Source organism: Phycodurus eques, chromosome 18 (assembly GCF_024500275.1).
Source record: "Phycodurus eques isolate BA_2022a chromosome 18, UOR_Pequ_1.1, whole genome shotgun sequence".
In the NCBI taxonomy this organism is placed as follows: domain Eukaryota; kingdom Metazoa; phylum Chordata; class Actinopteri; order Syngnathiformes; family Syngnathidae; genus Phycodurus; species Phycodurus eques.
This window is the reverse complement of record NC_084542.1, coordinates 911,882-934,361: the sequence shown is the minus strand read 5'-3', so window position 1 is coordinate 934,361 and position 22,480 is coordinate 911,882. Positions and strand designations below refer to the sequence as shown.

At 44.7% G+C, this 22,480-nt stretch overlaps 1 protein-coding gene across 5 annotated transcripts in view; it reads left to right on the top strand.

Moving 5' to 3' along the window:
- Positions 1–22,480, top strand: part of map3k7 (mitogen-activated protein kinase kinase kinase 7) — a 52,888-nt gene that overhangs the window by 22,901 nt on the left and 7,507 nt on the right. For all 5 annotated transcript variants that reach the window (XR_009770281.1, XM_061703999.1, XM_061704000.1 and 2 more), the window contains 6 exons: positions 1,638–1,762; positions 5,842–5,970; positions 6,152–6,282; positions 15,252–15,333; positions 19,811–19,929; positions 20,029–20,176. Coding sequence is in view for 4 of the 5 variants with exons in the window: in XM_061703999.1 (XP_061559983.1) it covers positions 1,638–1,762; positions 5,842–5,970; positions 6,152–6,282; positions 15,252–15,333; positions 19,811–19,929; positions 20,029–20,176 (734 nt within the window). In the remaining variant the exon portion in view is untranslated. The remainder of the gene's footprint in view (positions 1–1,637; positions 1,763–5,841; positions 5,971–6,151; positions 6,283–15,251; positions 15,334–19,810; positions 19,930–20,028; positions 20,177–22,480) is intronic.

Below are 22,480 nucleotides of genomic sequence, written 5' to 3'. Positions count from 1 at the left end.
TTCTGATATTAAGAGAGAGTTGGACGCAAAAGGAGTGGAGTTTGAATTTTTTTCGTGAGCCTGTGACGAAAGCACGGATGCATCCGACAGCGCTCAGTTACTGATTTTTTTTTTTGAGAGGAGCGGACAGTGAAATGAACGTGCGTGAAGAGCTACTTGACCTCCGGAGCCTTAAGGACCAAACGAGGAAAAGATTGATTTGCTTCTGTTTGTTCCGCCGTAGATGACATAAAATTACAGTGGAATAAAATCACGGGGATTATTACCGATGGCGCACCTGCCACGGTCGGCGAGCACAGTGGATTATCAACCCGTGTGTGTAACAAAGTAAGCGAAGAAGGAGGTAAAGCTATAAAACTCCATTGTATTATTCACCAGCAATTTCTATGTGCCAAACATCTGAAATATGATCACGTTAAGAAAACGGTCGTAAAGGCTATTAATTATATTGATATTCACATATTAAAGCCTTTCGGACCGAGCTTCTACTTTTCATAACCCACCTGTCGCAAACGCAGCCCAATACCACACATTTCCAATCTCTGCAAGAAATAATGACCTCTTTTCCAGCGCACAATATCAGTGCGCAGATGAGGAGGTATGCCGCAAACATCTCATCTCAGACGTAGGCGTTTCAGGGATTTTGCAACTGTTGAAAAGGAGATCACGCTTTTTTCTTCTTCCGTTTCCGTGGATCTCAGTGACGTTCCAGCCCACCTGCAGTTGGAGCTCGTTGAGCTGCAGTGTGACACGGAGTGTCGCAGCCGGTACCAACGACTCCCTCGTCAACTTTTACCAGCAGCTGGATAAAGACAGGTTCCAAGAGATTCCTACATATGCTAAGAAAATGTTGAGCTTGTTTGGCTCGACATACGTATGTGAGAAGACATCCTCAGTCATGAACATGAATAAGAACCGCGTGAGGACAAGACGAAGTGACTCCCACCTGCGTGACATCTTGCGCATTAAAACCACCGCTTTTGAGCCAGACCTGCCCCATTGACTGCAGTCGAGATCTCAGTGTCACCCTTCACATGAATGCAAACATGTTGTTTGTTGATTCTGATGAATAAAGTTTGAGTCAAATTTCATAAAAATACTTTGTTTTGCATTTCATTCATTTTTATTTTAACCTTCATTTATCCAGGTCAGGCAGTTATCCGATCTACCTAGCAGCAGACAGCATAGTAAAACAAAGTAAAATAAAAAGAAATACAAAAAAGCATTCCCCTCGTCGGTAGCATGTCAAATTAATGCTGGCCCGCATGACAATTTTTTTTACGTCAATGTGGCCCCTGAGCCAAAAGGTTTGGGCACCCCTGGTTGGAAGTATAGCCATGCGTCCATTTTTTTTTCTTCTTCTTCTTCCTTGTAGTTCATTCTTCTTGCACAGACAATAATATATCATGTAGTGAATTGTAAATCCCAGTTTTTAAAATGTTGTGCGCATTTGAAATAAAATTAGTCTGGCTTTATTTGGTGTCATCCAGTCCAATTCCAATTACTATATGAATCCCAAATGACCCGATGTACTCGTTAATATGGCAATTTGATTGATCAAAGCCAATGAATCATTTCAGAACTTTTAAATGTATGTCATTTGTATGTTTCCATGCCCATACTTTGTCCTTTTACAGTTTGCTGCTTGTGGCTGGTGGCACTGTACTGAAGATATGTGACTTTGGAACAGCATGTGACATTCAGACTCATATGACAAACAACAAAGGAAGTGCAGCATGGATGGCCCCAGAGGTGTTTGAAGGCAAGTATTTTTTCCCAATTTTTGAAACTGTCGTTAAACATTCTCATTCCAGCATGCTTGTCAAATGTTGGCCCTTTTGTGTTCACACAAAGGTGGAAAGTGACTTACAAAGCAAAGCGAATATATTTAGATAGTGTATTTCATACACAATGTGTTCTACAAGATTAAATGAATTTAAAAACAAAGAGAGAAAAAAAGAGCTGAGAAGAAATATTTTGGGAAATATTTGGGAAAATGAAGAAATATCATTTAAAAGTGGAAATGCTCTAAAAAGCATGAGAAAAAAGGAGTATTTAATCTGCATTTTGAAAAGATTGACACTCGGGGCTGGGCGACTTATTCCATGTTTTATTACATTTGCTTAACAGCAAATGCAGTTTTCACAGGTGAACCCCAAAGCCAAAACCAAGCACTATCTAATGTTTAAGCAATCAATCTAAAAGGCAAACCCCGGGGGCCACTAGAAACGCCTATCAGTCACGTTCTAATACTTTTGCTCACTTGAAAAGTGGGTGGGTTCAAACAAAAGGTGCTGTGTTGTTTTAACACATCTAGATCGATCCATCCATCCATTTTCTGAGCCGCTTCTCCTCACCAGGGTCGCGGGCGTGCTGGAGCCTATCCCAGCTGTCATCGGGCAGGAGGCGGGGTACGCCCTTGAACTGGTCGCCAGCCAATCGCAGGGCACATACAAACAAACAACCGTTCGCACTCACATTCACACCTACGGGCAATTTAGAGTTGTCAGTTAACTTACCATGCATGTTTTTGGGATGTGGGAGGAAACCGGAGTGCCCGGAGAAAACCCACGCAGGCACGGGGCATTTTGTGATGGTCGTCAGTCTTTTTGCTAATACCAGGGTTGTGCTAATTAGCAGGCCACGCTCATGTCATAGTGAGGGGCTATCAAAAATATATTGAATATGGCAACGACTGACTATCTACAAAAAGTACAGTCCCACAGGTCTGACATAAACATATCGACGAGTTGCTGCTTCTAATTTATTTAGAAGACGCTTATCAGCAAGACAAATGCAAGCAGAGCGAGCAAAAAAGCATCTATTTAAAATATATTTTTTTATTCCTTAGAAATATATATTTGTGATTTTATCTATGCCAGCAGCGTATAGTGAAATGGCAGAACAATTAAATGCTCTTCCAAAAGGTGCAATCAAGCTGGATATCAACCTGTTGCAATTTCTACAACAGAACAAGTCAGCTTTGTGTTCAACTAAAGAAGCCCAGAGTTCACACTGAGTAAATACTTTTGTGATTATATTCAGACAAGATCATTGTTACATACTTTTTATATTTTTGTTTGGTGGTGAACTGTAAGGTTTTTCTAATGTATAATAAAATGTGAATGAGCTCGGCTTATGCATAAAGTTCACTCTATAAACTTAATCTTTGTTACTAGCAGGATTGATAGATGCTTCTAGTCAGGTCCATAAATACTGGGACATGAATACAATTGTCATCCGTTTTAGTTCTAAATACCACCACAATGGATTTACAATGTAACGAACAAGATGCGCTTTCACTGCAGGCTTTCAGCTTTAGTTTGAGGGTGTTTACATCCAGTTCTGGTAAACTGTAGTAATTACGGCTGTGCATGTTTATCCCTCCCACTTTTTATAGGCAACCTCACTACATGCTAGCATCGCGTATCCTCGGGTGAAGGAAAGTTTCCATGGTAATCAAAACACTAAGTCGTTCATGAACATCGTGATTTTCAGCGAGTTTTCTACGTGCATTGGCACAAGTGAGTGACAGGCTATTTTTGACACTCGCATTTTATAGCATAAAAGCATAAAGCTATGTTCACATAATCACTTCCGTGCTACTACTCGGAGAAACCCGTTGCTCAACGAACGGCCGAGCCGCCACCCGTTGGCGGGGCAAGGAGGCGGGCTTCATGGCAGGACCACGATTAATCTGACGCGGCGTCTCGCTATGGAGCGACCAAGCTGAGGAACCAGAGATCTTTCGTTGGAGAGATAAAGACACGGAAGTGCCATCGTAAGCTTACTGCTTCTCCAGGGGTCTGTAGCTGTTCTCTCCAACGCAAAATCTCTGTGACTAGGGATGGGAATTGAGATTTTTCTGATTCCGATTCCATTCTCGATACTGTTCAACGATTCGATTCTCTTATTGATTCTCAAATTTGTAGTTTGGGGGAGGGGGACGTCCATGGGACTTTAAATAGAAAAAGAAAATCACAAATCCAAGAAAAACTGTAATGTGGTGCAGCGCCGGTTGTGTATGCAAGTTCCTGCATTGTACGCACCCCGAACGCATCCTGTGTATCTTGTAGCAAGCGTGCGATGTATGCCCCGCCTGCGAGCGTGCTTTAAGCTGTTTAATGACACCACCGTTGGAGTTTACTGTGAAACGAAACGAACAACTATAAGAATTACACACATTGTATGTTTAAATACAAGACGGACATGGTTTTTAGGAATTGCTAGCTTAATGCTAACACTCAATGGAAAACCCTATTGACAGGCTAGCTATAATTAGGATTAGATCACAGGGAGGGATTTACCTTCAAATAACAAATATTCAAACACAAACCCTGTAGTAACACATTCAGACAGAATAGGAAATACTCAGGCATATATTCTTCCTAATCTGTGAAAAAACAAGTTTATTAAAGTTGTAGCGATTATGCATGAAATAAGAATTGTAAAGAATTTAGGATAAAGTAATAAGCCGGGAGCGACGTTTGCGTTACTTCCGGTTTATCGTAATTCTTATTTAATTGTTACAATCAAACTAATGTCTTGAAAAGGATACCACGTGAATTGTTTTCAAGCTTAACTTGAACAAATGACGACAAACCTTTTTAATCAGTCTCAGAAGCTGGAGGTTGCTACACTGTACGACATTTTGAGTCCTAGCTTACAGCGGTTTACTTAAATTCAGAACACACACAAAATACGACCACGAGTGGAATTTTATGTTATATTTAATGAAACATACAACTACAATTACAAACGACAACAAGAAAATAAGACTAAGGATAAACGAAAGAGAAAATAAGGCATACGAAAATGGAAATTAGGACATTGTGTGTGTGGTCGCTGGGCTAAACTAAATGAGCGTTTAATGCGTTGAGTCAGAGCGAGAGAAGTCAAAGTTGGGATTTCGTATGAAGCTAGTAATTTCCCCACAATTATTAGGCACTGATGTTGTACGTCATAGTAAGGATTGCAGTGTCGACACACGAACGCCGGTCTTTGGGGATGGTCTTCCTCCGGATCTCAGGCGGAAACGAAGGAGGTTTTGGTTGAAGAAAAGAAATGGGAAAGGAAAGTTGTCCCATTTGGGATGCGCTCATAACTTCCCTGCCGATTGACCCGGTGGCATGGCGAACTCTGGCCCTCAGAGCCGTGCGCGATCCGTCAGCATCATTGGTGAAGGTCACTAGTAGAGGGGTTGTTGAGGGACTGGGTGTTTCGTACTCCTTGAATGCTGGCAGCTGCATCCATTCAACACATCCACACACAGATTTCATTTGTGAATATTACTCCGCGGCGGACTAATGTGCAGTTCCGCCTTCCCGTGATCTAATGTTAATGTTAGTTAGCCCGGGTTTAATAGGGTTTTCCATTGACTGATAGCATAGACTGGCGATTTCTAAAACGATATGTGTCTTGTATTTAAATATTCAATGTGAGTAATTATGTTTGTGGTGCGTTTAGTTTTGCAGTAAATGCCAGCTGGGGTGTCAATCAACAGCTTAAAGCACGCTCAGGGAGGGCAGAACAACATGGGTCACACGCTTGCTACTAGCAACACAGGGTGCATTCAGGGTGCGTTTGCAATGCTGGAACTTGCACACACAACCGGCGCCGGTGCACATTAATCGTTTTTCTTCGATTATAATGTCTTGATTGTTAGCAGCCAAAATCAAAGTCACGATGAAATTTCGATTAACCGCCCCGCGTTAGTCCACAGTACTTTTTATTCTGTGACATTTCCTGTTCATAATGAAACACTGGCGCAATTGATCACAGCAGTGCTGCTTTGAGCCCTTTGCTTGATTTGAAAATGACCACATTCCACTGTACTTCTAGGTAGCAATTACAGCGAGAAGTGTGATGTGTTCAGCTGGGGGATAATTCTCTGGGAGGTGGTCACACGTAGGAAGCCCTTCGATGAAATTGGAGGACCAGCTTTCCGTATTATGTGGGCTGTGCACAATGGTGAGTCAGAGAGGTGGAGAGCATAATTATGGACATATTTGGGGCACTCCCTGTAAATTATATTTGAATGTAGACTTCTGACTCTTCTGTCAGCAGTGATTAAGCTTATATTTAAAACAAGTTTTTGCTTTTGTGGGTTGATACCAATGTTTTTCTTGGCATTGTGTGTGTTCTTTTTCAGGCACAAGACCACCTTTGATAAAAAATTTACCCAAGCCTATTGAGAATTTGATGACCCGCTGCTGGTCCAAAGATCCCTCTCAGCGGCCTTCCATGGAGGAGATTGTGAAAATCATGACTCATCTCATGCGGGTAATCTGTCACAAAGTTTCCACCCATTTTCCGAACCGCTTATCCTGTTCAGGGTTCCAGAAATGCAGTCTCTGTTGTGAATTAATAAAGTTAGATTTTTTGTTTAACACAGATTTATCAACATGACAAGATTCCCAAAAAATGAAAATCTGTGAAAATGCCAAGTCTGGTTGGAATGGCCACTTCAACCTGAGTACAACGCAGCAAGATTTCTAAAAATCGGATAATGGGTTGTGGAGAAATTGAGCTGTTTGTGTGTGTGTGTGTGTGTGGGGGGGGGGGGGGGGAATTGTTTTTGGGAAATGCTTTTTTGTTTAAATCGTCTCTCAAAATTCCGATCAAAAAACGCCTTCAAATAGGAGTAAAACTGTGTAACTTCATTATTTCTCAAAATATCTCTACAGTCATTTCTTATAAAGATGCTCATTTAAAGGCTCTAATTAGCATACGTAGACAAAAATGTTCATCAAAATTTTTCATGGGATGGTCTTTTTTTCCCCAAAATGAATATAATGAAGCGAAGTTGGACAAATTTGGAAATTAATAGATGAACCCATAATGTACTTTTGAAAAAAATCTATACAATTTGAAAATGTGAGCATTGGTTCCTATGGTAACGGGAACTTTGTAATAGAATTACGGGATTTCACTAGTAGCTCTATTTCTCAGGAACTACTGGATGGATTTGGGTGAAACCTATGCACCAGCTTATAAAGCTATTGTGTGCAACTATGACGTTTGGTGAGACATAATTGATTCTACTTGATGCTGTAGATGCCTGAAGTTATAAGTTCTTATTTACATTAAGGAAAGTACCATGAAAAGCTGTCACTATTTAAAGTTGTCATCTTGAGCAGATAGTACAGTACTGTATATACAGTGGCACCAGAAAGTATTCACACCCCTTCACGTTTTCCACATTTTGCTATGTTACGGACGAATTCTAAAGCTGAACTGAGTATAGATTTCTTTAAAAAAAAAAAATCTACATAAAATATCCCATAATGACAAAGTAAAAACATATTTTTAGACATTTGTGTAAATTTATAAAAAATGTAAAGTCAAATATAATAGGTCCATAAGTATTGTATCCATTTCCGAATAATCGAGACCACAATGCTTTTCCGTACCTGTTTACAGTTTCAATAATTTTGCACAATTGTCAGAAAATATGTTTTTACTTTTTCGTTATGGTATATTTTATGTAGATTTTTATCAAAAGATAACTATGCTCATGTTATGGGGGGAGGGGGGGTGACGCTTCCATGGTATCCGTGCCTGAGCCTCCTTCAGCGGAGATCACGTTTTTTTCTCGGTGAAGCCAACGCATACATGCGCAGAAGCGATGCGCAGTAAGTCAAAATGGCGGCGAAAGTAAACAGAAGCATTGCAGGGCTTGTCAGAATAAAAAAAAGTACATTGACACGTTTTCATTTGAATGCAAAAATTCTGGTTCGGTGTTATGTATTTATTTATTTTCTTGCTCACAAATTGACTCGACTTACAAACCACTAGTCCGTAGCTCTATGTACAGTTGCTATAAAACGTATGTTACCCTTTGAAATTACCTGGATTTCTGAAGGTTTTCATAAAATGTGTTCATCTTGGTCACAACAGTAGACAAACACAGTCTGCTTAAACCAATACCACACTATCCATCCATCTATTTTCTGAACCCCTTATCCTCACTACGGTCACGGGTGTACTGGAGCCTATCTCAGCTGACTTGGGCGAGAGGCGGGCTACACCGGGCACATATAGACAAACAACCATCCGCACACACATTCACACTTCCAGACAATTTAGTGTCCTCAATTAACTTAGCATGCATGTTTTTGAAATGTGGAGGGAAACTGGAGTACCCAGAGAAAACCCACGCAGGCACAAGGAGAATATGCAAACTCCATGCTGTCCCTAACACCACACAATTACGTTTTTTTTTTTTTTTTTTTTTGGTGAGACACACCATGGACACATTCACAGTGCATGATGGAAAAGGTAACTGAACCCCTAGGCTCAAGACATCTCTAAGAACTCATCGTAATCATGAGTCAGGCAACCTAAAGTCCAATCAGTATGAAAAAATTGGCAGTGTTGGTTAGAGTTGCCCTGCCCCAAAACAACACACAGGTTTTGAGTTTTCTATTCTCAAGAAACGTTGCTAATGTGAAACATGCCGAGCACAAATAAATGCTGACTGGCTTCAACAGATTAATAATAATAATGGAACCAATCTTCTGGAATGGTTCAGTCAGAGTTCTGACCTCAACCTGATAGAGATGCTGTGGCATAACCGAGAGAGCGATTGACAACAGTCTTTCCAAGAATAATGCTAGAATGCAACAGTTTTGAAAAGATGATGATCCAAAGTTCCTCCTGACAGTTGTGCAGGTCTGATATGCAACTACAGGAAACATTTCGTTGTTTTGCTTCTCCAAAGCCTTCGTTTTGTTTTTGTTTTAAGACATTTAGATGTATCCTTGCTGTTATGTTTTGGCTCATTGTCCTGCTGTATAGCCCAAGAGCGCTTGAGCTTGAGGGCACAAACTAATGGCCTGCAGACTTTTTCATTGATCCATTGATCACAGCAAGTCAACCAGCTTCTGAAGGAGCAAGCAGCCCCAGACTATGACACTGTTGGCATGACCTTAAGTGAGTGAGGCCTGCAGTTCTATGTGTGGATGTTGTTCTTTTGTCACCTCCTGAATAAGTAGTCATAAGGGGCTTTTCCACCGCAGGAACTTCCCCGGTTAACCTGGTAGCTTGATTTCCCCATCTTCTAGCAGGAATGCTTGGCTACCAGGAACTCTGGAGGGGGTGGCCTGTGCTGGCAGATTTCAAATCATTTGTTTACTTTTTCCATTCAACTTATTAGTGAATGAACACCATATCACATGCATGTTAGTCAACTGGTGTAAGGAGTTGATGAGCCGGCACATCGAGGAAGGTGGTGACGGGGGCCGAGTCAGCGAGCCCGACCAGCAGGGTACCCAACCAGGGGGAGGCCACCGACCACCCAGGATCCAGGGAGGTCTTGAGCCCGACAGAAGCGCCCCAACCAGTCCCAAGGGGAGTAGCAAGGACACTGGACCACCGCCCCCACCACCCCCTTTACCCCCGGAGAGCATGGGGCCTCAGCCACCAACAGGACCCAACGCAGGAGCTAGCAGCCACCCAAAATAAAACGGTCATAGCACGCCAAAGCGAGCCCAAGGTAAGCGCTCTTTGTGAGCAGTCCCAAGGGGAGTGGCACGGGTACCAGACCACTGCCCCCCACGCCCCCAACACCCCCGCAGAGCATGGGGGCCTCTCAGCCACACCAACAGGGCCCCACGCAGGAGCCAGCAGCCACCCAAAAATAGGTCATAGCACGCCAAAGCGAGCCCAAGTTAACCGCCCGTCATTAGCAAAGAGGCAACCCGGGGGAGGGTGGACAGGCCCTAAGAATCCAACCAAGAGAAATAGGAAAACCCACCACCCACCTTATTACTATGGTTACCAGGTGCCCGACTGGCAACCATTATCCCTGTACCGTGATTGTGTGTGGTGGGGTGTAGTGCATTAAAATTGGAGAAACTGGTGGGGGTGAGGCGAGACGGTCACAGCGCAATAATGACCCGCCACAGTCACCCCCACCCAGGCCGACCAGCTCCCCAAAGGATATGTGAATGTATGTAGTGCATTAAAATTGTGCTGGAGTGAAGCATGGCGGCCAGAGAGCAGGCCGGAGTGCTGGGGCAACTGGCCAAGTGTCCTCCCCAGCCCGACCCTGCCCCTCCGTCACAGACGGTGTATGATGCATGAAAACTGGAGGGACCGGCAGATCAGTGATGAAAGGGGATGGGGGGGGGGGGGGACCAGTAAAGATGCGTCAGCACTCGGCCCGGCGCCCACCCCACCACACCTGGTGCCAGTGTTTTATACTCTAACAAGGTTTTGCCATTGGCTAATGTTGATAGCTTGTTTATGTTTCCAGTTTAATCATTTTTTTTTTTTAGCGATAGAATTACAAGTATTGGTTGAGCATGTTTATTTGAAAGATCTATAACTTTTAAATCACCAAGCAGACAAAGATTAGGAGAAATCGGAATGCTACAGTTCAAAATTGAGGAAAGTTTCTATGCAACTTGTGACCAGAAGTGCTGTACGGGTGCACAATGCCAAAAAGCATGCAAATAAGTGTCTGGAGCGTTTTCAGTACAATGAGTACAAAGCATGGCTCAAAGACCCCTTATGATGACGACAAAAAATGGACTCAGGTTTCCCTTGCCCGGACTCGGGTCACCAGGGCCCCCCTTGGAGCCTGGCCTGGAGGTGGGGCTCGGAGGCGAGCGCCTGGTGGCCGGGCACAGCCCGAAAGGGTAACGTGGGCCCCCCTTCCCATGGGCTCACCACCTGTGGGAGGGGGCATAGGGGTCGGGTGCAGTGCGAGCTGGGCGGTGGCCGAAGGCGGGGACTTTGGCGATCCGATCCCCGGCTACAGAAGCTGGCTCTAGGGACGTAGAATGGCACCTCTCTGGCAGGGAAGGAGCCCGAGCTGGTGTGTGAGGTCGAGAAGTTCCGACTAGATATAGTCGGACTCGCCTCCACGCACAGCTTGGGCTCTGGTACCAGTCCTCTCGAGAGGGGTTGGACTCTCTTCCACTCTGGAGTTGCCCACGGTGAGAGGCGCCGAGCAGGTGTGGGTATACTTATTGCTCCCTGGCTCGGCGCCTGTACGTTGGGGTTCAACCCGGTGGACGAGAGGGTTGGGGGACGGGTCCTGACTGTTGTTTGTGCCTATGCACCAAACAGCAGTTCAGAGTACCCACCCTTTTTGGAGTCCTTGGAGGGGGTGCTGGAGAGCGCTCCCGCTGGGGACTCCATCATTCTGCTGGGCGACTTCAATGCTCGCGTGGGCAATGACAGTGAGACCTGGAAGGGCGTGATTGGCAGGAACGGCCCCCCTGATCAGAACCCGAGCGGTGTTTCTGTTGTTGGACTTCTGTGCTCATCACGGATTGTCCATAACGAACACCATGTTCAAGCATAAGGGTGTCCACAGGTGCACTTGGCACCAGGACACCCAAGGTCGCAGTTTGATGATCGACTTTGTGGTCGTGTCATCGACAAGCATGTCTTGGACACACGGATGAAGAGAGGGCCGGAGCGGTCAACTGATCACCACCTGGTGGTGAGTTGCCTCAGATGGTGAGGGAAGATGCCGGTCCGACGTGGCGGGCCCAAACGTATTGTGAGGGTCTGCTGGGAACGTCTGGCGGAATCCCCCTGTCAGAAGGAGTTTCAACATCCACCTCCGACAGAACCTTGCTCATGTTCCGGGGGAGGTGGAGGACATCGAGTCCGAGTGTACCATGTTCCGTGCCTCCATTGCTGAGGCGGCCGACCTGAGCGGTGGCCTTAAGGTGGTTGGTGCCTGTTGTGGCGGCAATCCCCGAATCCGTTGGTGGACGACAACGGTGAGGGATGACGTCAAGCTGAAGGAGGAGTCCTATCGGGCCTTTTTGGCCTGTGGGACTCCTGAGGCAGCTGATGGCTACCGGTGTTCCAAGCGGAATGCAGCTTTGGTGGTCACTGAAGCAAAAACTCGGGCATGGGAGGAGTTTGGTGAGGCCATGGAGAAAGACTTCCGGACAGCTTCGAATAAATTCTGGTCCACCATCCGGCGTCTCAGGAGGGGGAAGCAGTGCACCATCAACACTGTGTATAGTGGGGATGGGGCGCTGCTGACACCTTCCCATGAGGGAGCAGAATATGGGTTCTCTGAGGCGGGCTCTCCTATCTCTGGGGTTGAGGTCACCGAGGTGGTTAAAAAGCTCCTCGGTGGCAAGGTCCCGGGGGTGGATGAGGTTCGCCCGGAGTTTCTCAAGGCTCTGGATGTTGTCGGGCTGTCCTGGTTAACACGCCTCTGCAACATCGCGTCAAAATCGGGGACAGTACCTCTGGATTGGCAGACCCGAGTGGTGGTCCCCCTTTTTAAGAAGGGGGACCGGAGGGTGTGTTCCAACTACAGGGAGATCACACTCCTCAGCCTCGCTGGTAAGGTCTATTTAGGGGTGCTGGAGAGGAGGGTCCGCCGGGAAGTTGAATCTCAGATTCAGGAGGAGCAGTGTGGTTTTCGTCCTGGCCGTGGAACAGTGGACCAGCGGACCAGCTCTACACCCTTGGCGCAGGGTCCTCGAGGGTGCATGGGAGTTCACCCAACCAGTCTACATGTGTTTTGTGGACTTGGAGAAGGCGTTCAGCCGTGTCCCTCGGGGGTCCTGTGGGGGGTCTTCGGGAGTATGGGTTACCGAGAGCCCTGATACGGGCTGTTCGGTCCCTGTACGACCTGAGTCAGAGTTTGGTCCTCATATCCGGCAGTAAGTTGGACTCGTTTCCGGTGGGGGTTGGACTCCGCCAAGGCTGCCCTTCGTCACCGATTCTGTTCATAACTTTTATGGACAGAATTTCTAGGCGCAGGGGGGGGTCTGGTTTGGTGGCCTCAGTATTGCATCTCTGCTTTTTGCAGATGATGTGGTTCTGTTGGCTTCGTCAAGCCGTGATCTCCAACTCTCACTGGAGCAGTTCGCAGCCGAGTGTGAAGCGACAGGGATGAGAATTAGCCCCTCCAAATCTGAGACCATGGCCCTCAGTTGGAAGAGGGTGGCGTGCCCTCCCCAGGTCGGGGATGAGATCCTGCCCCAAGTGGAGGAGTTCAAGTATCTTGGGGTCTTGTTCACGAGTGAGGGAAGAACGGAACGGGAGATCGACAGGCGGATCGGTGCAGCTTCTGCAGTGGTAAAGAAGAAGCTAAGGCGAAGCTCTCGATTTACCGGTCGATCTACGTTCCTACCCTCACCTATGGTCACGAGCTGTGGGTCAAGATCCCGGATACAAGCGGCCGAAATGAGTTTCCTCCGCAGGGTGTCCGGGCTCTCCCTTAGAGATAGGTGAGAAGCTCGGTCAGCCGGGAGGATCTCAGAGTAGAGCCGCTGCTCCTTCACATCGAGAGTAGCCAGATGAGGTGGCTGGTGCACCTGATTCGGATGCCTCCCGGACGCCTCCCTGGTGAGGTGTTCCGGGCACGTCCCACCGGGAGGAGACCCCGGGGACGACCCAGGACACGCTGGAGAGACTACATCCTTCGGCTGGCCTGGGAACTCCTCGGGATCCCCCCGGAAGAGCTGGATGAAGTGGCTGGGGAGAGGGAAGTCTTTGCATCCCCGCTAAAGCTACTGCCCCCGCCACCCGACCTCGGATAAGCGATAGAAAATGGGTGGAGGGATTATTGTGCGCGAAATTATTGTATCTAAGATGTTGTAGTAGGAACTCCCTTCTTTTTGATAATAAGCAATCAAGTTGTTGTTTAGCATTATAAAGTTTGGTTCCTAAGTAGGTCTGTCGGATTCATTGCAGATTCGTCTGAGAGTTGTTTGAGTGTCACCTCCAATTCATTTTCAAATTTGTTTTCTTGTTTTTCTTGTAGGAAGAGTATGAAATGATTTTGCCTCTGATTACAGCTTTTCCTGATTCCTAATGTCAGGATGGGGATATAGAATTATTCATATCTAGAAAACCTTCCCATTCCTTCCTTACAAAATGTATCAAACTCTGGATCTTTGAGTAGAGAAGTGTTAAAGCGCCAGGTTGGAGAAGGTATCATGTTTGAATCAAGTTTGAGGCAGAGAAAAATTGGACTATGATCGCTAATTATTCTTGGATGTATTTTGGAAAATGTTGTTATTTGTGGAAAGTAGTCAATTCTAGAGAGGGACATGGAAACTGGAGAAAAGTGTATTCCCATTTTGGATGAAATATTATTATTATTTCTTTTGGGGGGGGGGGGGGGGTTTAATTCTCCATATGTCGGCGAGTCCGAAATCATGCAGATAGTCATCTAAAACTTGGGAAGAATGTGATTGGAGTTTTTTTAAGTTTTGAGCGGTCTATGGTTGGATTAAATACTATATTAAAGTCGCCACCGATAAGGGGAACACAATTTTTGTTGAGTTAGATCTGACAGGCTTTAACTAATTTGTGGGTACGGAATCCAAAACTGATCTCAGTTTTTCCCTATCACGTCAAGTTTTTGAACAAAGTGGAACAAAGTAAATGTATACCTATGTAAATAAAACAATAAGCAATAAGCTTTGAAAACTTAAAAAAAAAAAAAAAAAAAAAAAAAAAAAAAAACAGCATAAAACGAAATAGATCTTACAACGGTATGCCTATGGTTACAAGGTAGAGAAACGCCATCACAAATAAGTTTGCAGATATTGATAGGACTGACCTATTGGGAGCTGCACACACCTCTCACCGCACTGTCTCAATTGTGACTGCACCAACAAGTTGCCACGTCGCTGTGGATGAGTCCAATCGTATTTCACTGGCAGGTCTTACTACAGCTAATCAGTGGAGTTTTGTTTATCTGGAGGGTAAGCTGCGGAGAAAAAACTTGATGTGCTAGAAAAACCTGACTGCAATTTTGGACTCAGCATGCCAATTTTGGTTTTAAACCGCATAAAAATCTAATTCAACAGAATGTCCTGGTCCCAAGTGCACGTATGGACAGCCAGCCGTATGTTAGAGCATGGCGTTTGTCATGGATAGTCTGTGACGAGCACAGAAGTCCAATAACAAAATACCGCTCAGGTTCTAATTGGGGGCCTTTTTTCCAATCACGGGACAAAATCTTTTTCACGGTACTGTTTGTTGTCACTGTATACTCATGTCGATCCCTATGTCTGGCACCCCTTGTTTGGCGGGGGGTTGCGAGGGCCCGTTCATTGCAATGTGCTACTTTGCAGTTTAATTTTAAATTTTCAAGAAACTTTGAGAGGAAGATATCAACCCAAGACGTTTGAGATCGCTTCGGTCAACTCTCACAGTGTACAAGCAATGCCTTCCAACATATACAATTACCTTAAATGAATAATCAGAAAAATAAGCATTATGCTGTAATTATTCTTGCTTCTGTCTGTTTGCAGTACTTTCCAGGATCTGAAGAGCCTCTGCAAACTTCATATCAATATTCAGATGATGGACAGAGCAACTCTGCAACTAGCACGGGTACACGAATCACCTTCAAAATTGTGTGATGCCAGATAGACCACATTTTTCATTTTGCCAGATGTATTATTTATTGCCCTTTAAAAACCAGGAGTGGGAGAAATCATCGCTTCTGAAATACAATGCATGTGTAAATTATTTTGAATCAATCAGTAATAGATTATGAAATAATGTATTGTTGGCAGAACGACTAAAGTGTCATGTGCAAAATTCAGCACCTGCTGGACAGTAATACATGTGCAAGTAATAGGGCTTTGACATGGCAAACAGTTGACAAGTTTTTTCTTTTTCTTTTTTACACAATACTATGTAACTTAAAATGTAATATAAACGGTATTGCAAGTGACAAGTAGCCTACTGAACATGTTATAAAGGAGCACATGAAATAGACCCCAAAGCAGAGAAGCACATCAGCGCAAACAAACAAGGTTTTATTCAAATGAGGGACATAACATGAGCAGTAACGTCAACTACTCACAGGAATCTACGTACGACGACTCAACAGCGATGTGAAAATGTAACGAAAATATGTAACTAAAGTGGATAAACAGAACCACAACAGGAGCTACACGACATAAATGGAAAAAAAAGTAAGATCACCTTCATTTATAGAAACAACCACAGCTGCACACAGTGCTATACATTATACAAAAGTAAAAACAATTCAACAATAGATTAATAGCAATGTCAAAAAACAATAAAACACTCAAACAGTGCAGTCACATGCTGAGTTGAAAACCAAAGAAGAAAAATGGATTTCAAGACGAGTTTTAAAAATGGACAGTGACGGAGGGGCGTGCCGAATATTTTCGGGGGCGTTATTCCTTTATTCCTGTGCTATGCGAGTAAAGAAAGATAAACGGTAGCAAAACAGGCTCACAACCTGTGGGAGGGGCCAAGGAGCTCTGGTGCAATGTCAGCTGGGCGGTGGGCGAAAGCGGGGACCTTGGTGGTCTGATCCCCGGCTCCAGAAGCTATCTCTATGGATGTGGAACGTCACCTCTTTAACGGGCAGGGTAAGAGCCTGAGCTGGTGCGGCAGGTTGAGAAATTCCAACTTGATATAGTCAGGCTCACCTCCACAGAGCCTGGGCTCCGATGCCAGACTTCTTGAGACAGGTTGGACTCTGGAATTGCCCCCGGTAGGAAGCACTGATCAGGCGTAGGCATTCTTATTGCCCCACGGCTCAGTATGTTAGGGTTCACCCACTGGGGTGATAGGGTAGCCTCACTCCGCCTTCAGATGGGGGGACGGGTCCTGACTGTTATTTGTGCCTCTGCGCACCATACAGCGGTACCCACCTTTTTTGGTGTCCTTGGAGGGGGTTAAGGAGAGCACCCCTGCATGTTCTGCTGGGGAACTTCATTGCTCACGTGGGCAATGGCAGGGTTAACGGTCGTTAATGCCTTAACAGGCAATGTACTGGCAATGAAGTCACATTTATAACTAGAGCTGCGAACTGCTATAATCGGGCCCTTGAACCCCGGCCCTGTTGGGGTACTGTCAGTTGGAGGTCCTGGCAGGTTGGGATATTGGCACGATTAAGTAAGGGCTGCAAATGGCCCCCGGGCTGTAGTTTGGACACCACGCTGTAGGACAAGTGCAAAAGTATGACCCATGCAAATGTTGGAAAAAGGTCCGGCCACACAAAATGGGAGGACAGGCTGCAAATGTGCCCTGGGCCGTAGGTAGGACACCACTGCTGTCAGAGAAGTACAAAACTATGTCAAAGATTACATAGAGAAAATGCTGGCCGCACAAAAATGGGGAATGGCCCACAAATGGCCCCCAGGACGTAGGTTGAGGTCCTGGCAGGTTGGTGAGGTGATCCCGGCACGTCCCACCGGGAGGAGACCCCGGGGACGAACCCCCCAGAAATTTTCGTGGATGTGTATGTGTGTACCAGAATGCTTAAAATATGTAAACAGTATTTATACTTTACATATTTGAGACAAAGATTACAATACACATCTTTACTTACATCTTTAATTCTAAAACCTTATACAGTAATTAACATTCATCAACACATTCTGAGAGAGGCGAAGAGAAGAGGCTTGTGTTGGTGGCGGAGGAGAGGCTCTCACTTGACTCGGAGACTCTTCTGCTGGAGGCGCTGACGGTGTAGCTGCGGTTTTTACCTTGGAGGAAAAACATGATGATGGGCAGTTGTTGTCTTTGTTTTTTCTTTTGCTTCAAAATTCCCCTGTACAAAGACATAACGCCGTCAACACGATTGCTAAACTCGACACCTCGAACCATAAACCATGTTTCGGTTCCTTATTGAAGATTATTGAAGCAGTTTTGCAGATGTTTGCTTCCGCCCCGGAGGAAGCTTTCGCAGGGGCACAGCGCTTCGGCGGCATTGTAAGGCCTTGCTTAACTAATCAAAAAAATGCAGTGAAAGCAGGGAGCAGTTGGAGGAACAGTTAAAAAGGTGGAGGCATGCACTGGAAAGAAGAGGAATGAAGATTAGCCGAAGTAAGACAGAACATATGTGCATGAATGAGAGGGGTGGAGCGGGAAGAGTGAGGCTACAGGGAGAAGAGATAGCAAGGGTGGAGGACTTGAAATACTTAGGGTCAACCATCCAGAGCAATGGGGAGTGTGGTCAGGAAGTGAAGAAACGGGTCCAAGCAGGTTTGAATGGGTGGAGGAAGGTCTCAGGTGTGTTATGTGACAGAAGAGTCTCTGCTAGGATGAAGGGCAAAGTTTATAAAACAGTGGTGAGGCCAGCCATGATGGACGGATTAGAGACAGTGGCACTGAAGAGACGACAGGAAGCAGAGCTGGAGGTGGCGGACATGAAGATGTTGAGGTTCGCTCTAGAGTGACCGGGTTGGATCGAATTAGAAATGAGCTCATCAGAGGGACGGCCGAGGTTGGATGTTTTGGAGACAAAGTTAGAGCATCCTTCGATGGTTCGGCCACGTCCCGAGGAGAGAGAGCGAGTATATTGGTAGAAGGGTGATGGGGATGGAGCTGCCAGGCAAGAGAGCGAGAGGAAGACCAAAGAGAAGGTTGAAGGATGTCGTGAGGGAAGACATGAGGGCAGTTGGTGTTGGAGAGGAGAATGCAGGAGATAGGCTGACATGAAAAAGGATGACACGCTGTGGGAACCCCTAACGGGACAAGCCAAAGGGAAAAGAAGACCTGTATAACAATTTCGGCATCATCTGTCACGTTCTATCTTACAGATTGTGCCATAACACTTGACAGTTTGATGCGAGCTCATACAAATTTGACATGCCACCTCGTTGGTGTTAGCGAGATTGATGCGTTCATCTGGCTTGAATCCAATATCTTCCCACTTTGTCACAGTGACATTAAGCTTTGGAACTAATTCCATTTATGCCACTAAACTTTCTGTCATTGTACAGCTCGCTGGCTGGTTGTCAGAAAACTTAGTTCAAGTACGTAGTGCATGCACACACAGGCCAATCGGGAGGTGGGAGGTGGGTCCCGCCCTTCACTCTATCTGATTGGTTCAGAGACCACAATAGGTTTCATGTTTGTCTGCTTTCAAAGTCGGGAGATTTATTTATCTTCCGCAAACGAATGTGCCTTATTGCTTTTCTTGCCGCACCATTCAGAAATTAGGGCGCATGTGCGACCAAATCAGTCGCACTCTTGAGCCCTGAAACACTTCAGTCAGTCACGAACATTATAGCAATATCACTTACGTGATACTTCTTGGATAAACTCATTTGAGCTGCCCCCGTCGGTAGGGGAAGGAGGGTCATTGAGTGAATGGCTATCAGTAGAACGGGACGCCGCCATCTTGGTTAACTTGCTATTGTGCTGTGATGTGATACTGTCGCCTCATTGGTAAATGAGGAAAAAAATTAAAAAAGTCGCGCAGGATATGAACCAGACAATGGTAGTAAATGGTCAAGAATTAAATGAATTAAAAAAATGTAAAAAATAAATGGTAAGAATTTTATTGAAAATTAATTCAAGATGCATCAATAATCGGTAGTTGAATGGAATTCAAATATAGTCCTCTGAATCATAATGGAATAAAGTCTTGAGGCGTCAAGAGAGTCCCACCCCTATAAAATTCGTACAAAATCACGACGACATTGACGATGACGGCTTGCAAGGCTTTAAGCCCAAACGTAGCATTGTTCATGAAGCACATTTGCCAGTCTTCCAGTGACTGCAGTCAAAAACAGGCGGTTGCCTTACGCAGCTCGCGTTCTGCTCTACACTCTGCTCTTGAATTACACACGTGTGTACCACTTTCAAATGTATCACGTCTCCCAAAATACTGTGGTATAATGTAACATGGTTTGGTGACTTTTTGACAACAAAAAAGTACGTTTGTTGTAAAAAAAAAAAAAAAAAAAAAAAAAGTATATAATAATAAACACCTTACCCATGGTGAAGCATAGTGGTGGCAGCATCACACAGATGTTGGCAGACATAAGATTGGGGGTAATTTGTTGAAATTGTTTTCTTATTTTTCTTTGGGGAACAGGTTCGTATGTGGACAGCACTGGCAACAAAAGTGATGCAAACATTGAGCACAGTGATTCTCAAGGTAGCAACGACACTATTAAGATCACACCCCAGTTTGCGCCTCACTTCAAGCCGAAGGTAAAGTTATATTTGTCTTCATTTTGATTTAAGGACAAAAAAAATGCATGCTTGCAACAAGCTGGTGTCGATTAAGTGACTCTAATTTTGGTCTTTCAGGGAGACCCTTTGAGGACGCTGCCTCTTTCCAGAGGAGGTAGTTTTGAGAGTCTGCCAGCTCGAACACAGGGCTTGACATCCACTGATAATAAACGAATGAGTGCTGACCTTTCAGAGCTCGAGCCCAAGATGGGATTTGTACCACCAGGTAATAGTCGACAGTTTAAGGGGGAAGGAAAGGGGAAAAATCTGGGGGCAAGAATATGCTGTATATGCCCCCCACTAGTCTCAACATGGTAGTCTGATTAATATTGCTTGTTTGGAATAAGAAATAGATACATTAATCAATTTTCACCTATTCCAGGAGGCGGCAATATCGCCCTCTGCTGTCAACTGAAATTAACGTCACACGTGCCCTCGCAAATGTCACATGACCAAACCCGCAAATCAGGATATTGGCCTGCCCCTGTATGCTACAAACGCTAGCAAAACTATGGGTTGATTACATGATGGTTTTGGCAATATTCTAGCAAGATTGAGTTCAAACCATCATGTAATCAACCTTTGCCAACAGTCAAAAAGTCGAAGTCAAGCCAGCCGCAACAAGGTTGTTCCTATAAAGCACAACGGCATTTTAAAATTGTATTTTTATTTATTTTATTTTTTTTTAAAAGAAGCAACCTTGCGGATGCACCAGCACCATCTGCCAACATCAAAATAAAAGATCCACCTTTGGACATGAATGCTGTGTTATAGACTTTTTGCCTCTGAATATTCTCAGTCATCCATGCGTTGCATTCTCCAGGCACTGAATCTATCGCAACTGGACAAACATAACAGTCCAGTTGTGATCGATTCAATGTCTTGAGAATTGATTGGCTTCTTTTCTGAATTGGCCTCCACAGCTCTTCAAGGCTTCCAGCATGAACAATGCTGGGCGGCCAGACATCATCTCCTTGACTGGATGCTGTCCTGACCGCAGTCTATACACACCCTTTCCAAAAAAGTTTAATATCATGGAAAAGTTCATTTATTTCCATAATTCTATTGAAAACGTTAAACTAAAAGTGTTTATTTTTACATAATTTTGGCTTCCAGCTCATAAAACCCACAAAATCAGGAATTTAAAAACATTATGAATACTGTGAAGAAATAAGCCCAAATTTTGCAGGCCATAAATGTTTTAAACTGTCACACACTACTCATCTACTAAACTCAAAGCACCTGCACAGGTTTCCCCAGGTGTCATTAAATTGCTTCAGTTTGGTTCAATTGTCTCAGTTTTGTTCAATAAGGGGATGACTGCAGATTTGACAATTGGCCAGAAGACCATCATTGATACCCTCCATTGGATGGGTAAGCCACAAATGTTCCTAGCTCAGGAGGCTGGCGGTTCACAGAGGGCTTTGTTCAAGCATATCAATGGAAAGTCTATTGGAAGATGCACCAGCAAAAGAGATGACCGTGGGCTTCAGCGGATTAGCAAACAGAGAAGATTCAAGAATCTAGCAGAGATCCAGAAAGAGTGGAATGAGGTGGGAGTCACAGATTCAGAAACCACCACATCAGAATCAGAATCAGAATCATCTTTATTTGCCAAGTATGTCCAAAACACACATTCAGACGCATCCGGGAGATGAGCTACAACTGTTGGGTTCCTCGGGTCAAGCCACTTAGTAGGAAACATCTCAACTGGGCCAAGGAGAAGAACAACTGGAATGTTGGCCGGTGGTCCAAGGTCCTCTTTTCCGATGAAAGTAGTGTGCCTTTCATTCGGGAATCATGGTCCAATGGTATGGAGGAAGACGGGTGAAGAACAGACCTCAAGCTGCTTGAGGTCCATTGTGAAATATCCACAGTCAGTCATGATTTGGGGTGCAAGGTAAACTCTGCTTTCTTAAATCCAAGGTAACCGCAACAGTCTACCAGAATGTTTTATGATTCCTTCTGCTGAGGATCTCATCTTCCGGTAGGACCTGGCCCCTGCCCACACCGCCAGAAGCACCAAAACCTGGTTTGATGCCCATGCCATCACAGTGCTTGACTGGCCAGCCATCTCGCTGGATCTAAACTCCATTGAGAATGTATGGGGTATTATCAAGAGGAAAATGAGGGGCACCAGACCCAAAACCAAAGAAGAACTGACAGCAAGCATCAAGGAAATCTGGGCTTCCATAACTCCCAGGCAGTGATTAAAGCAAAGGGATTCCCAACCAAGTATTGAAGATTAACGTATCGTTTTGAAAGTACCATATTTTGATTGATGTAATGTGACCCTAATTTCTTTCTTTTTTTTCTGCGGAAACTGAGAAGTAAATGATTTCTTCACAGTATTCTAATTTTTAGGGGGGTTTTATGGGCTGGCTGTCCAAATTATGTAAAAAAATAAACAAATACTTGAAATTGCTTAAATTGTGGGCCCTGAATCTGTAATTTATGAAAGTTAAACTTTTTGAATGGAATTATGGAAATAAATAAGTAGAAATAAATTATAATTAATTATAATTATTCT